This window comes from Dufourea novaeangliae, unplaced genomic scaffold, assembly GCF_001272555.1.
Source record: "Dufourea novaeangliae isolate 0120121106 unplaced genomic scaffold, ASM127255v1 scaffold7, whole genome shotgun sequence".
NCBI lineage: Eukaryota > Metazoa > Arthropoda > Insecta > Hymenoptera > Halictidae > Dufourea > Dufourea novaeangliae.
The window spans coordinates 1,615,097-1,630,898 of record NW_015373896.1 but is presented as its reverse complement, the minus strand read 5'-3'; the positions used below and the strand labels follow the sequence as shown (position 1 = coordinate 1,630,898).

At 33.5% G+C, this 15,802-nt stretch overlaps 2 protein-coding genes across 2 annotated transcripts; one reads left to right on the top strand and one right to left on the bottom strand.

The window, feature by feature from the left end:
- Positions 1-607: 607 nt before the first annotated feature.
- On the top strand, positions 608-2,329 carry LOC107191640. The gene has a single exon (XM_015580730.1). It carries the CDS (start codon positions 608-610, stop codon positions 2,327-2,329), a length of 1,722 nt encoding a protein of 573 aa, XP_015436216.1.
- Positions 2,330-5,035: 2,706 nt separating this feature from the next.
- Positions 5,036-10,105, bottom strand: LOC107192851 (serine/threonine-protein phosphatase 6 regulatory subunit 3). Its single transcript, XM_015582196.1, has 18 exons — positions 9,765-10,105; positions 9,210-9,289; positions 8,994-9,145; positions 8,752-8,873; positions 8,488-8,658; positions 8,167-8,345; positions 7,935-8,048; positions 7,715-7,850; positions 7,492-7,644; positions 7,294-7,407; positions 7,158-7,222; positions 6,864-7,062; positions 6,721-6,801; positions 6,524-6,624; positions 6,224-6,302; positions 5,991-6,150; positions 5,553-5,916; positions 5,036-5,485 (listed from the first exon to the last, which is right to left on the bottom strand). Exons 1-18 carry the CDS (start codon positions 9,822-9,824, stop codon positions 5,338-5,340), a joined length of 2,478 nt encoding a protein of 825 aa, XP_015437682.1. The 5' UTR covers positions 9,825-10,105; the 3' UTR covers positions 5,036-5,337.
- Between the last annotated feature and the right edge of the window lie 5,697 nt (positions 10,106-15,802).

The following is a 15,802-nucleotide window of genomic DNA, read 5'->3' as shown; positions in this document are numbered from 1 at the left end:
TTTTCTGAATGCAACAGTTCAAAACCATACACTGGGAGATTTGTAATGTCACTAGAAGACAATGGTATTATTAAACTGACTATACTCTAAAAGCTGTCGCAGTCAAATTTTCCTTATAAACAAGTTTTCTGTGATTTTTATACGTTAAGAATTACTATTACCTTCTGCAAAAATACAACAATATAGTTCTATTTATGGGTATCATCCATGTACACAGTACACTGCAGTACACAAAGCAAGCGTGGATGAGAAACAGTAATGGATTTCAACAATCTACGAACAGAATAACGGACGAATTTATTGAAACTGTGCAGTAGGGACATATTTTAATCATAACTGTTGATAAAATATTTTACGTATATATATCTGTGACATTCATGAAAAGTGACACTTCGAAATTTTAACAGAATAACGCATAAGAGTGAGTATGCCACTGTCGTTCAAACAAAGCATCATCCGAAACTAATGCCTTTGTTCAAGTTTATATCTGTACGTCTAATTTATATTTAATACCTTAAAACTTAAGCGGTACCATTATTTTGAATTAAGAGTAATGTGGAATATTTTACGAATAAGAACACGGTGAACGAAATTTTCACTTTGAACAATGAAACAAGCGAAGTACAGGGCAGAAGCTTTTATTGTACCTGTGTGTGTTGATACCAATACAAATTCTATTTTAAGTGAAACAAATGTTGGGAGAGTAGAATTGAATGAATTTGTAGACAGATCTATAAATATAGAAGAAAAAGAGACAAATTGTATTAAAAATCATACAGATAATTTGCTGTTTTCTACAGAAGAGGAAAGCCTTCAGAATCTCAAGAATTCCATCATTTTTGAGAAGAATATTATAGCAAATCATGTTGATAGCATTGAAGAAAACCAAAACACATCTGCCAATTTTTATTCTTCTCTTAGTATTCCTAAAATAAAGCATGAGGTATTATACAATGCAAGTTTCTCTTCCAATATATTCAATAAGGTTCAGAGGTTGACACCAATTGATGAAAAACATGAAGATGCTGAAGAAAAACTTACAGATCTATGTTATCATGGATGCAAAAATGGATGTTCTGCAACTGTACCAACACCTCAAGAAGTCAGTGAAGAAGTATTTAAAGAAAATTGGTTACAAAAATTAGAAGACATAAAACGAAAAGAAGCAGAATTAAAAAACAGAGAAATAATTTTACAAAATCGTGAGAAAGCATTGTTTAAGAAGGAAAAAGAAATAAAAACCTTGGAGCATAAATTAAGCGATAAATTGAAGCAGATAGATTTACATCTTAAAGAACATAAATACTTGCAAGGTGTATTAAGAATATGTAATTCTCAAAAAAATAGTTTAGAATCACTAAGTGCTGATTATAAATTATTAAATAATATCATTGCAGAGAAGGTAGACAATGCACATATTAATAACTTTAGCCTGTCTGGTACGCAAATTGTTTCAACACAAGATTCTTCTTATAATCAACTAGAACAATTAAATAAACAGTTGAATAATAACATAGAGACTACATGTAAAGATTTACAAGAAAAAGAGTGCAGTGGGAGTTCTTGTTCTTCTGATCTTAGTACATTTGAAGGAAGAAAATCAAAGCCACAATCTAATTTTAAAAGTTCCATAACTTTAAAAGCTAGATCCAAAATTACTTCCAATAATTCTAATAAATTAAAGAAATGTCCTATGATCTGTTATGAAGACTTAGATACTACATTATCTGCAGACATAGGAGATTCGTCCTTTGTCCAGACTTCACAGAAATTTAATCCAAAATTATATAAAAAACCATATGTATTTACAAGATCGGCTAGTGAACGTCGTGGAAAATATGCAAGTAAGGGAAGCAACTTAAATTTTCAAGTTCAAAACTTGGGCAGTGTTAGAGAAGAATTTGATGCACCTGTTGGAATTGAACAAGGCAAGGTATTAGACAGAGTTACTAAAAACATATCTGCTTCACAAGATAAAAATACAAAATTTCAAAACTATGGCCTCATAGACCATAATACAGGCAAACCAAGTAAGGTACCTACAATGGAAAATGAGAAAAAGTATTCATATCTTGATTTAGAAACAGGAAGTAGATTATATTCCCATCAAAGACTGATTAAAAACACAAAGGATAGACCAATGTCTTGGAATGAGGAAACAAATGAGTGGTTACAGAAGAAACGAAAGGCTTACAACATGACAGCCAAAAAAGTATTAGAAAACACAGAAAATAAAGAGAACCATAAATGTGGTACCAAAACTGATAAGACTGAAAAAGTGATAAAGAGAAGTGATTTAAAAAATAAAATACTTACTATATTTCGTTGATGTAACACTAATATGGAAACTGGAAAGTGAAATTCAAATATTGTAATTGTACACAATCACATAGCTATGTGTTAAATATAATGCATGGTTATATTGACATCTCCCGTAATGTATTTGTGCAAATAAAATTGTATTTTCTTAATAAATTCATAATGTAAATAATAATAATGTTTATCATTATAATTAGATGTTTATTCGATTATGTAAATTACACATGTATATAATAACTTGGTATTGACTAATGAACTGGTGTACACAGATGTAAAACTAATACATTGTAATTACATTATGGCCAAGATGGTGGTTCTCCTGGTTTCAATTCTCTGCCAAACAGAGCAGACTTATCCCGAAATCTAGTCATTCTTAGTGTTTCTAATCTATCTATCCACCATCCAAGTGCAGCAGCTGGTCCCAGGATAAGGACAGCAATAGCATATTTTCTTAGAAATCGTGGTTTTTCTTGAATTGCCATTTTAACTGAGTAAGTCTAGCTTTTGTCCTTCAGCTACTTTCTTCTTCCACTCTCGGGTATGACTCCAATCAGCATAAATAAGACTTACAGACACAGTAGGGAAGAAAAGGATTGGCCAATAACGTCTAATCCAACGTGCGAGTTTTAGACCATCCATTAACTGAAACACAAAACTGACATTGTAAATCTCACTTTACATTCAAAGAGCCTCGTGAAACTGGCTTTCGCATAATAAGTATACTTCAATTACATCTAATCAATAAGAAACTACAAAAATTAATAGATGGTATTACTATTGAACATTCGTCGTGTTGCATATCTATCCCATAAAAACAAATTAAATATTCTCTATAAAGAATTACCAAGAATGAATGTAACGGTTATGAATTCTGAATAAAGCGATATAGAATTATCTTGCGTCTATATGCATTTGAGGAAGCACGCAATACACCGAGCAAGACAATAAAATGAAACACTATATGAATAACATTAAACAAACTTACCGTTATTACACCAATATTTTTACGAAAGAAGCAAACTCGATATGCGTACCGGACGCCAGGACATGACGTAACTGTGAAGATTGCGATATACTCAAGCAAGCCTTACCCGCCTTACCACACACGCAGCAATAATGGGAGCGTATAGTTTGAAAATGGTATGACAAAGCTACTTTGACTTAAGAGTATTCATTTTTAATGTATATCCGTTAACCCTTTGACTGCGGAATGCGTATATATACGCCCTCATGTATTTATCATTATATATTATTTATTACATTTATTTCTTGTTTAAAGTAATTCAAAATTTTTTAAAATTGCAACTAGACCGGCAACATTAACTGTCAATTGTTAATGTTTGACAACTCTTAATCTTTATGTTGTACTTTGAAAAAGTAAAAAAAAATCGCATTCCTTACTTCGAATTCATTTTTATTGAATGAACATTATCGTTTATAGTTACCTAATCTATAAGATATAACATCCTATTTACGTTCAAATGTTATATTTAAACACAACAAACATCTCATGAAATAGTAGTGCCTAAAGTTTATTTCAGGGATATCACAAATTCTCCTTTTTAATCACAATTAAACATTTCATTAAATTTAAACAGCAATTAAGTAACTAGTTCAAAATAAAGATTACAATGAATTATACAGTATATACTTGGAAAAATTTTATCTTGGAAACATACGAAAAAGAACGAAAATTAAGTATCATGCTTATTTCATTTTTTTCGTGTATTGGAACACCATGTAATACTTTTATAACGTGAGAAGTGTGAAATAGTAATGTTGAATAAAGATATTAAAGTAGTAATAATAATAGTTTTCTGAATTTTGAACACTGCTTGTATTTATTACTTATGTACAATACTTCATGTATGGTACTATAAACACATTCCTCTAGCAAAAAATCTTAAAGCAAACGAAATTCTTCGAATAGTTAGAGAATTTAATTCAAAAACCAAAAACCTCCCCTCCAAAAAACTATACACATATTAACCAAAGCATACACCACATTAAGTTTGGAACCCTGCAATGTAATACTATATCTTTTGGAAGATCATTTTGAAAGACTATCAATGTTATCTATGCTTATAGAATTTTCTTACTGGAATGCAGATCAAAATTAAACTCACTGAAATACATCGATTACATTACATGTGTATACATTGGCTGAATATTATCATCAACGTAATAAAAATACATAATTTTCCTTTCTTGTTTTCATCGCATCGTTGCACGAGCATACGTTTAATGAAACAATAGGCACTGCACATAAGTACCTTTGCCTTATCGAACGAAGAAGCAAAAGCACCAGTTCTTTGTGAAATATCATTGTTTACGGTGATTTTTCTTTAAAGAACCTCGTATCGATATCATTTAAAACATTATAATATATGTATGTATGTATGTATATATATATATATATATGTATGTATATGTATATATATATATATATATATATATATATATATATATATATATATATATATAAGGGTATGTAATACTTCTGTGAAACCAGGTATCGAGTGATCAAGTAAAAACTCGATCAATCTCGGTGTCTATCGACTCTGTCTCTGTACAAATTGTACTTTTTCTATTTCATAATGCAAACTGATAAACACGCAACGGAAGAAAATTTGTAGTTGGTAGATTTTTCATATTGTTTATGGACAAATAATAATTTTAAAAAACTCTTAATAACAATGTCCATCGAAAATGCCTGGAAAATTGTATTTCACGTAGATGTACCTACAGTCGAAACGTTGGCGTTCTGAGAACATACGCATATACATCAAGTAATACACTAAACATAGTTGAGCGTTGTTGAATTTTTTTTACTTTTCATTCCGCATTTATACCCTGCTGTAGGTTATAGTTACTCAGGCGCCAACGCAATGAAGCATAATTAATGTGATCATCTAATGAAAATATAGAGACGCAATATATACTCTGATCATTCGTACAAATTTATACTGATATGATTTTCTTTGTTCTATTGCAATGCCGTACTTAAGAAATAGCGTTTCATTTGGCATCCTTTGGTGGCGATAATGTTTCCGTTGTTGTGTTGTTTGAACTACACGAAACTGTGTGATCATTCGACGATTTGTCATTTTGTACCGCAGTGGATACAAACTCTGTATGCATTATGTTTTCTTCGTCCGTGGTTTTTCTGAAACATATCATTTTTTGAGATACTAATTCCCCGATAATACCATAAGTGTATGAGATTTAATTACCTGCAATCCAAAATTTCACTTGGATTCGCATTTCTATCAGCAATACTAACTGAATCCGGGCTCTTTTCAGTATTCTTCTGAGTCACATTTGTTTCTGTGTGCGATGTATTACTATCAGCAGTATCTTCAACTTTCGTATCACCAGCCCCAATGGCTTCTGGTGTCGGTTTCCTTTCTGTTGTAGTTTCTACTTTACTTAGATCTGTTGTCAAGTCCTGTTCTTCTTCTTCAATTTCATCGCATAGTTTAGTATCAAAATTTGCCCAACCGGTAGATTCAACTGTTGTGTCTGATGGTGCAACCTCCCATGGATTTACCTCGGGAAGCGTATTACCAGTGGATAATGGTTCGGTTGAATCCCACGCTAACGTAACAAATATTAATAAATCAAAAAAACATTTAAATCGAACGAAAATAATTTATCATCGAGACACAAACCTTCGTCATCTTCATCCAACGAATTGGAATCATTATGTTGTTGTTTCGTGGGCCAGTCTTGTTTATCGACCACTGTTTGAAAAGTAAGTTCGCCTTCGTCACCCCATTCTGCTCCTGCACTGCAGTCTTCTAAACCAACCTTTTGCTTCTCCTGGCATATCTACGAATAATTATTTATTTTTAACAAACTTAAAATAATTAAATTATACAATCTTTTTTAGCATTACCTGTACCTTATTGAACATATCTTCCCTTTCTTCGTAATCCTCACTGACAGTAAAGGCCAACGTTGTTACCTGGTCAACCTTGTTACTATAATGGTATTTTTGTAAAAAAAAAAACGAAAGTGTTGGAAATACGAGATAATACTTTACACTCTTCTGTTGCGCTCGTTATTCTTTTAACTTTTTACGGGATGAAGTTATAACATGTTCTTTATGATTATGCAAGGTATGTAATATGTGTAAATAATTGAGTATTAATGATAAAATCTATATAAATACGTGCATTAAAGATTAATTTAAGCTCCTTACTGAATATCGTTCTCATTGTCATTGAATTCACCGTCATTGTAGCCGAAGTTCTCGATAAATTGCGCTGTCGACGGATGTAGCCCCACATAATTGACGTAAAACTATTTGTGTTGTGCAACATTATATGAAATAACAAGTTATTACAATTTGCCGATAGAATTTGAACGTTTTCTACGAATAGGTAATATAGTACTAACTTGTTCAACTTTTACAGGAAAAGAACTGCATTCATCTGGGTTTTCACTGGAATTATTCATATACGACTCGGGTATCCCACCCTAAACATTTATGTTACAAGTTTAATTAAAGTAAAATTCATTTACAGAAAATTCTAACTTACCAAAAGAATTTGATGAGTCTCATTAATTTTCGCTAAATCTGTATTCACAAGGTTCTTCCATTCATTAAGACACTTAGGTGATAAATTCGCGTTTAAAAATTGATCTAAGTTTTTGCTCTTCTGACGTTGGCTAACAATATTATTTGCAATATTTATTAAATGACCCATATATCCCTGTCTAACTCCATTCTCCAAATTTCTGAAATGAAATAACAACATGTTTAACAAATAGTTTCATACTATCACAGATTGTAAATATATAAAATATTTTTCAAAAATTACTGTTTAACATACTGTTTATTATCATTTTTATCCCATGCTTCTAAAATTTGATCTATTAATCTGCACTCGATAAATATCTGAAAATTTGTTTTATAAAATAAATTAACGTTCCTTCGTTCTGTATTTTTCTATCAACAATAATACTTACATTAGCATAAATAATGTCATTTGTATCCGTAAAATCACAATTAATAGCTAAAGCCAGGCACGATTGTACTTGAGTATGTAGGAAATTGTTCCACGTATACTTAAAAAATAAATCCTGAAGAAACATGAAATCCATTGTTAGTGTAGTTTTAAATGTTATATTTCGATATTATGTATTACATTCATACATTCGACTTACCAGTAGTGTTTGGAATGTTCCTAGTTCTACTAAGGTTTCAAAAATTTTTACATTTTCCACTGTCAACAGCGCAGTGAACAACTTTGCAACATGTACACGTGTATTGCCTAATGGACATTCTAACACTCCTGCAGTTGTTTTAACAGGAGGTTTCTATAATACCAAAATATATTTTAAAGAATACATAGAATAAAGAATATCCACATCATACTTATACACTTACATAAGGTGGTTCTAATAAGAGCTTGTGAAGTTGTTCTAAATAAGGCAGAATTGCATTCGAAATTTTTATGCGCTGTTCATTATCCGTGATCTCATCTCCAATACCATTACCATGAACATCTCCCTCATTTATTGCACTAATGTACAAATATTATATTTTATTAACATATTTTGTGTCCCTTAGGATGTTAAAATATTTTACCAACAATATCCATTCTTACTTGTTAGCCTTCTGGCCTAGAAGTGTAAGAAGTACCTGAATCCCTCCTACAATACTACTCTCTAATTTCTCTCCAGATAAGATAGTTTCTAACAACAGACTCACTGTATCTGCCCTGTAAAAAAGATATTACTTACTTTAAACAAGCAAAGTATAACTTTTATTGCATATCTTGAAAATAACAATCTTATAATTAATCCTAATTTTGTTTCCCTGTAATTTCTTGTACTTACGATTCAAGTGTATTTAAAATAGGATCTGGATCAGTCTGTTTTGTAGGTGCTCGTTGATTCTCTCTTGTATCACTTATCATATCACAAAGTAATTGTGCGGCATTTGCATGTTTACTTGACTCAGAATTGGGAGACAATAATTTTACCAACCTTTGCACTAATTGTTGACTATCTAACCACTGTTAAAGCAAACATATCAAATCTCATAAAATACAGTAAACAGCTATATTAGTATAAGCAAAATTTGGGCTTGTTGTACAACCAGATATTGCCAGTTCTATGATAACATACTCTAAAAATCTAACAAATGAAATTCCTCACATTTAATATATTTTGCCGCATATCGTTGCCTTCAACTCGAATGACCAGTTTCAGTACTAAATCCATAATCGCAAATGTTTCTAAGTGTTGCAAAAGTAGATCGACGCATGTTTGACGACTTTTTAAAAACTCCAAAACCTGTAAACAAGTGAACTGATACGAATACCAGTTCTGATGGAAAAAATGAAAATATAAGTTTTGTATAATCAAACTGTGAATGTGAAATATTATTTGTAATTAAGTTTAGCTCTAATTTATAATCACCTGATCTGTTTTGCGAGCAATGAGTACTCCAATAGTTTTACTAAAAAACGATGCCAACAGAGGATTCAATGGTTGATCAGTCTCAATGAAAGAATAAAGTTTCGACAAAAGTACTTGATCACCTGAAATGTAATGTAGATTAATTTCTTCCTCCAAATATATTTTCACATGTATTATCTATACTTTGAAGATTAATACAATTCCTTTGAATGAAATAATACATCCAGTTGATTAATTCATACCTGCTAATTTCTCATTTAATGTTGGTATATCACAAGTCAATAGTTCGCAAGCTAAGCTTGGATATTTATAACGAGAACGTTCCTCTATATCCGTTGATGGTTCTTTGGTCGTAAGAGTTATCAATTCTTCCAGTATATCAAATCTACTTAGACTAGAAATATTACATTTTAGAATTATCCAGTGTTAGAAAACAATTAACTTTATAATTTACTTACTATTCCACAAGTTTTTTGTTTTGGCTTTTACATTCCACCAATATATCATCTTCATCCATCACTTCATATAATGTAACATCCTAAAATTATAAATGCAATTACATTTATTTCTTGTAACTTCAACAAATTTAGTAATAATCATAACAATTTAAACTTTGTCAAGTATAAATAACACACAATATCACAATAGGATGATAATTAAAATCTTATATCATTCAAGAAACATAGCATGGTTTTTCTAATAATATCTCTTACTGTGCTTTCTAAATACATATCACTGTCTGATTAACTTTTTACTATTTTGAAATTCTGCCAAACAATACAAAATTATATTTAGGAAAACTTCACCCAGGTAGAAAAGTGATATTGTGCAAAGGTCAGGAATGGAGCATATAAAAAATGTATACAATTCCGATCTCGTGAAATGATATTATCAGGAAGTAAAAGGTACAAGGTAAAAGGTTAATCTTGAATTGAGTTCTTGGAGTTATTAAAATTTGCAAAGTGCCAACCAGCAGAACAAAATCTTTATCCGCGGAAGAATTATTTTTTTACCTTCTTATCAAGAAGTGCCTCCATATTAGGCGATGACACGTAATTCTTCGCCCAAAACATGTTGAAGCCGTGTGTTTCGCCTTTGCTCAACTACAGTACAATTAATCGAATGCGAAAATAATCACAACATTGAAGTGGTGGCCACTAAAAAAATAACGTAATGCTTCGCGAGAAGGAGAGCCAACTAACATTGCATGGACACGTATTAGAACGATGACGATGTTGTGTATAATTGCAGCGACAATCGTTATCGCTGCAAGAGTTTCACCAACAAACAAAACTATTTTTTTTTTGTTTAGAATAAGAGTGGTTTCAAAATGTCACCTTTTCTCCTAAAAGCAGAAACTGGACGATTGTTTTAACTTTGACGTTTGCTGCAGAAGCAATGCTCCGCGATCGACTTTCGACCAGGCAAATGCATCTTATTTCAGATTATTCAGTAACGCGATTGGATGGATTTAAATATTGTTTACATGCTCAACAAATAAGTACCTACAGCTCCCGTTTGTTTAAAATGTTTAATATGTCATTGAATAAAAACTGTCAACATATACTTATGTATATTATTCCTATAATACTTGACGATAAATTAGAGTAATCATGGATCAGAATAAGTCTAAAAGGATCTATAAAGGACATATACTTTTGTATTCACTTTTTCCTAGATTATATTTTTCTCAAATGTTAGAAAGTAATGTTATCTGCAAAAGATTTTTTCATGAAGTGTTAAAAATAATACATTAAAAAGATTAACTTTTACTGCTCTGATTATTTGAATTTACGAAGAAAGTAAACATAGAACTGCATCGAAAAGTATGGAGTACAGATAGTTGAAATAGCTTTTGACTCCACTTCTTCATCGACCTGGTAATCATCAACCGAAGTGAGAGTACTCTCTTATGTCATGATATTCTATGGTGGAGAGTAGTGGTAACCGGGGTCATAGAACCCCCGGACCATGCGTGCGAGACCCCGTGTGGTGTGAAGTGGGGTCATAGAACCCCCGGAGCATGTGTAAGAGGCCCCGTGTGTGAGAAAGTGGGGTCATAGAACCCGCGGAGCATGCGTAAGAGCCCCCGTATTATATTTATACTCACGTGTCGGTATGATTTGGCTAGCAGTTTCAGCGAATTGCCATGGATGGCGCCACCGGTCGAACAAATATAGTACTGTCGGGAGCATGAGGTAACTCCCTAGAGAAACCAGTAGGTGGCGGGGTTGGCAGCAGTATGGCCAACCACTGACCGCGAACGCCGAGATGCCATCACCAGTCTCTTTAGTACCAGCGTAACGTACGCACCCAAAGAAGGTCGGTAACGCAACCACATGTCGGAAGTGATTTTCTTCCTCGATCCCGCGGTTAGGGTAATACCTACAATTGGTGACCCCGAGAAGAACATACGCAGCAGACGAAGGAGACCAACCGACAACCAGGAGCAGCCTACAACTCAAGAGACGCGCCTACCAGAGGGATGGATGGATGGACATCGCTTTACAATTACCGAGACTACGTAATGCCCCTCGTAGGGTGGCCATCAACTAGCGATCTGTGTTACAGTGATACGCCTACGACAGTCGGACGCACGGACATCAACCGCAGTTTGACGGGGAAAAAACGCACGGAGGAGCGCGTAGCGCCACGATTCTCACCCTCCCAATGGCCACTCTAGGACAGCAGTACATAGATCCTTCAAGGAAGTCTTAGCCGGCAAAAACATTTCAATTCTGTCTGTGAGATAAACAAAGTAAAGCGTGCATATGTACTTGGATACGTCTGATACACCTCTGTAAAGTTAGCCGGACAACTTTAGCTTTTTAACGTTTCATTATACCCAATCGATTGGTGGTCTTTGATGGCCTAATTAGAACATTTGGTGGTCACGCGTTCTTTTGTAATTAAGTCTAATGAAATTTGTAATTAACCAACCGAAAGATTCTACTAACCACCGGCCTTCCACTAATTGAAAGATTCTACTAACCACCAGCCTTCCGACAATCGAAAGATTCTACTAACCACCGGCCTTCCGCCGATCGAAAGATTCTACTAACCACCGGCCTTCCACCAATCGAAAGATTCTACTAACCACCGGCCTTCCACCAATCGAAAGATTCTACTAACCACCAGCCTTCCGACAATCGAAAGATTCTACTAACCACCGGCCTTTCCGCCAATCGAAAGATTCTACTAACCACCGGCCTTCCGACAATCGAAAGATTCTACTAACCACCGGTCTTTCCGCCAATCGAAAGATTCTACTAACCACCGGCCTTCCACCTATCGAAAGATTCTACTAACCACCGGTTTTCCTTTACTACCGGTGGTTAGTAGAATCTTTCGATAGGTGGAAGGCCGGTGGTTAGTAGAATCTTTCGATTGGCGGAAAGACCGGTGGTTAGTAGAATCTTTCGATTGTCGGAAGGCCGGTGGTTAGTAGAATCTTTCGATTGGCGGAAAGGCCGGTGGTTAGTAGAATCTTTCACTTAGTGGAAGCCCGGTGGTTAGTAGAATCTTTCGATCGGCGGAAGGCCGGTGGTTAGTAGAATCTTTCGATTGGCGGAAGGCCGGTGGTTAGTAGAATCTTTCGATTGGTGGAAGCCCGGTGGTTAACGAGGGTTAGTGGAAGGTTAGTTGAATAAAATGTTTCAATACTAAATGATTTTGACGAATGAACTTATTTACCACCATATATATATAGTCTCAAATTCAGCTGTGATATAATTGTTTTCTTTTTACATGTTTCTTACGAAATGGAAATATTTATTATATTTAAATTAATACATAGAAGGTCGTAGATACAGTACACAGATCATTATGAATACGTAACAATTATCGAGTGAAATAATATACAACGAAATTTACAAATTGTCTGTTGTAAAGTACAGTTCTTTATACAATTCTCAGACTGAATTAATTACTTTACTAATACATATGTTCCATGTTAAATGTTCCTTTTTCACATGAATTCTTTTTCTGCTCTGTTACACTTCGGCGTTATCTTTCCTTGGCTCTCGACTACACTGAAAACCTCTATTTTGATTACTTTTTCGTAAAAATGTTTCAGTTTAATAGTGCTTTGATTAAATAATTGAAGTGTTTCATAAGGTGCCAGTGTCTCTATTTGCGTTCTAAATAATGGCAACTCGATGTATTAGTAATGGTATTTAATTCACCTGATCTAAATAGAATATAAATTATATTACATCAACCGACAAACAATTTTTCAAGGAAACATGACACGGAGGACGTTAACGAGTCAACGAAGCAATTCGTCTAAACTAACTTTACACAACTCCTAACGATTCATGGACCAGTTTCTTTCATTTTTTTTTACATCTAAATTCGTTACTGCTACTGCAGTGAATGCGGAAGCAAGGAAACTCTTGGACGCTTCACAAATAAATATTAACACTTTGACTGTCATATCAACCGTGCGTCATGGCCGACGCATTTTTAGTCTGAAGGTAACAATAGGTTAAACCGTTTGAAGAATGGCAGGAAAATTAAGAGCATGGCGGAAGGTTCACTTGTACAGTTTATTATGTTAAGAAAAGGGACTGTATGGAAGTTTTATGTGGACTAGTCTAGCAGTCAAAGTGTTAACACAGACAAAAAAAGGGGAGACAAATATATCTGTACAAAGTTAATCGAAGGACGGGTTAATGGCCACGAAACAATTGTCCGTTAACGGTCACAAATAGAACAGAGCGTTTCCTCGAAACCTATTGGATACAAATTACCGCGGGACTGTTGTTCGACGCTACCATAAATACAGCATGATATTAAAAAACTTATGCCCTATTTTATTCTTTGCCCTATAATTAATTCTGCGTTTCGTTATTGTAATGTATCGTAATAAGGCGTTTTCGATGTCCGACATTTCCTTGTACGTACATAGCAAAATGAACGTGAAACCTTTGAAACTTTCGTTACCTCGCACACATACAAGACGGATCCGATGTTACGACTAGCTTGAACAAGACCTCAAAGGCACCCGCATCTTCTTATTCCCTTTCTTCTTGTTTTCTCCATTTATTTATGCATCGATATACAAATGGGTAACAAAAGTATTTGCACTCCTACTTTTGTTACAGTCGATGTATTGAAATGGATAAAAAGAAAATTGGCGAAAAATCCCGTGTTTGAGAGCTTGACGCTATTCAGTGAGTAATATGCGATCATAAAAATGTTTATAATAATCTGAATATGTGACAAATTATTCTAAGCAAATTCGTGCAAATACTTTTTGTAGCCACTGTACAGTCAGGGATAAAAGTGATCGTGACATTGTACTAATAAAATAGAAACTTTAATAGAGATCGGTAAAGTTTCGATTTTATTGTAACCTTACTGTAACCTCTTCGCAGAGGAGACTGCAACATTCTTCGGGTACGAGTATTTCTATCCTTCACTGTACAATGCCTCTCAACGTTTCATGTTGTTACTAAGGCTGGTGAACATGTAAAATTCAGTTAGTTCCCATAATTACTCCCCTATTACGTTTCATTTGTATTATTAAACAGAGTCTGTATTATCAGTGATAAATTAATTCACATTTGATTGGTGTTATAGTTTAACCATTCTTCAAATCTGAATTAATTTATATGTTATTGTATAGTTCTCTTTAATAATACTATAATGTTCAAATGCACAAGGGTACAAGAAGACAACTAGAAGTTACACAGTACAATCTAACATTTACATGACCACCGCCTTTAGTGATTCCTACAATATAGATTTGGAGCTAGTAGGGACATTATCACACTAACACGAATGATTGAGAGTCATTGTACGAGAAACGACTGTAACTTAAGCTCTCTAGGATTCACAGTAACTGTGAAACTGGAAGGTATCTCTACGTTTAGAAGGTTTCTATTTCCAAGATGGACCTGTAGGTTTCTCTTATAATACAAACAAGGAAATTATAGGGAGTATAATGATACGCTAGATCGTACAATGAAACATTGAAAAAATTCTGGTGCATCGTCGATTAATCTGAGACACATGATTCTTGATAAAAACGGTTTTAAGGATATCATTGTGACTAGTAATAATGAATATACTTTGAAATATAAAAAGGCTACTGTTATTCAAAGAGACCATTATCAAATTGAATTCCAAAAACCGTCTCAAAAAGTCTGTTGTTATATCATACCTAATTTTTTTTCGAACGTTATCAACGAATGAAGATGAAAGTAACTTGGAGATATATTCGTGCAAGTTCATTTGACTGAAGTAGCATTGTCGAGTCACGCACACTGTTGATAAAAGTATGGGGCATGATTTACCGGATAATGGAAATGGAAAACACTATCTAAACTGAAGATTTTATGAATTATTAAATAGTATAACATTATAAGTTATATAGAAATTGAACAGTAAAGAGTTGAATATAGTTTGAGAAGAAGTAATGACTGAAGTGATCCCATACTTTTGGCCAGTAGTTATTTAAATTCTCGGTATTCGATGCATGAACAAATCTGCTGGAACATTCTTATGGTCATAGTGAATGTAAATAGTGTTCCAGGGATGCAGGTTGTTATAATTGGATCTCATCAAGTTACTATTTTTTTTTAACTTTCCTGTACTATTGTAACTAATTATATTGCAATATGTATAATATATATATATAATGCTCGAAGCTACATGCCTCGAGCCGTAATATGTATATGACATATATGTGTACATTTATATATACAGAGACACACATATATGTATACACATAGATGAATATTCAAACGAAAAGAAAACGATATCGTTCTAGCCTACAGTCGCATAATTAGCTAATCATGCCATACTTACAAACTGTACGATAATGTACAGTTCAAGATAAGTTCTGGCATATTAAGGAAACATATTACCTAGTCTTATCTATACACGCTTCATTCTCGTTTTCAAATAAATACACGACTATCACATTAATACACGCGTCTTACCGATTTGTTTATCTGCTTGCAACACTGACAAGTGGCATCACTTAAAGAGACATAGGTATTTTTTATGAAACTTGTACAGGATACAGTTCTTGAAAAACTATTAA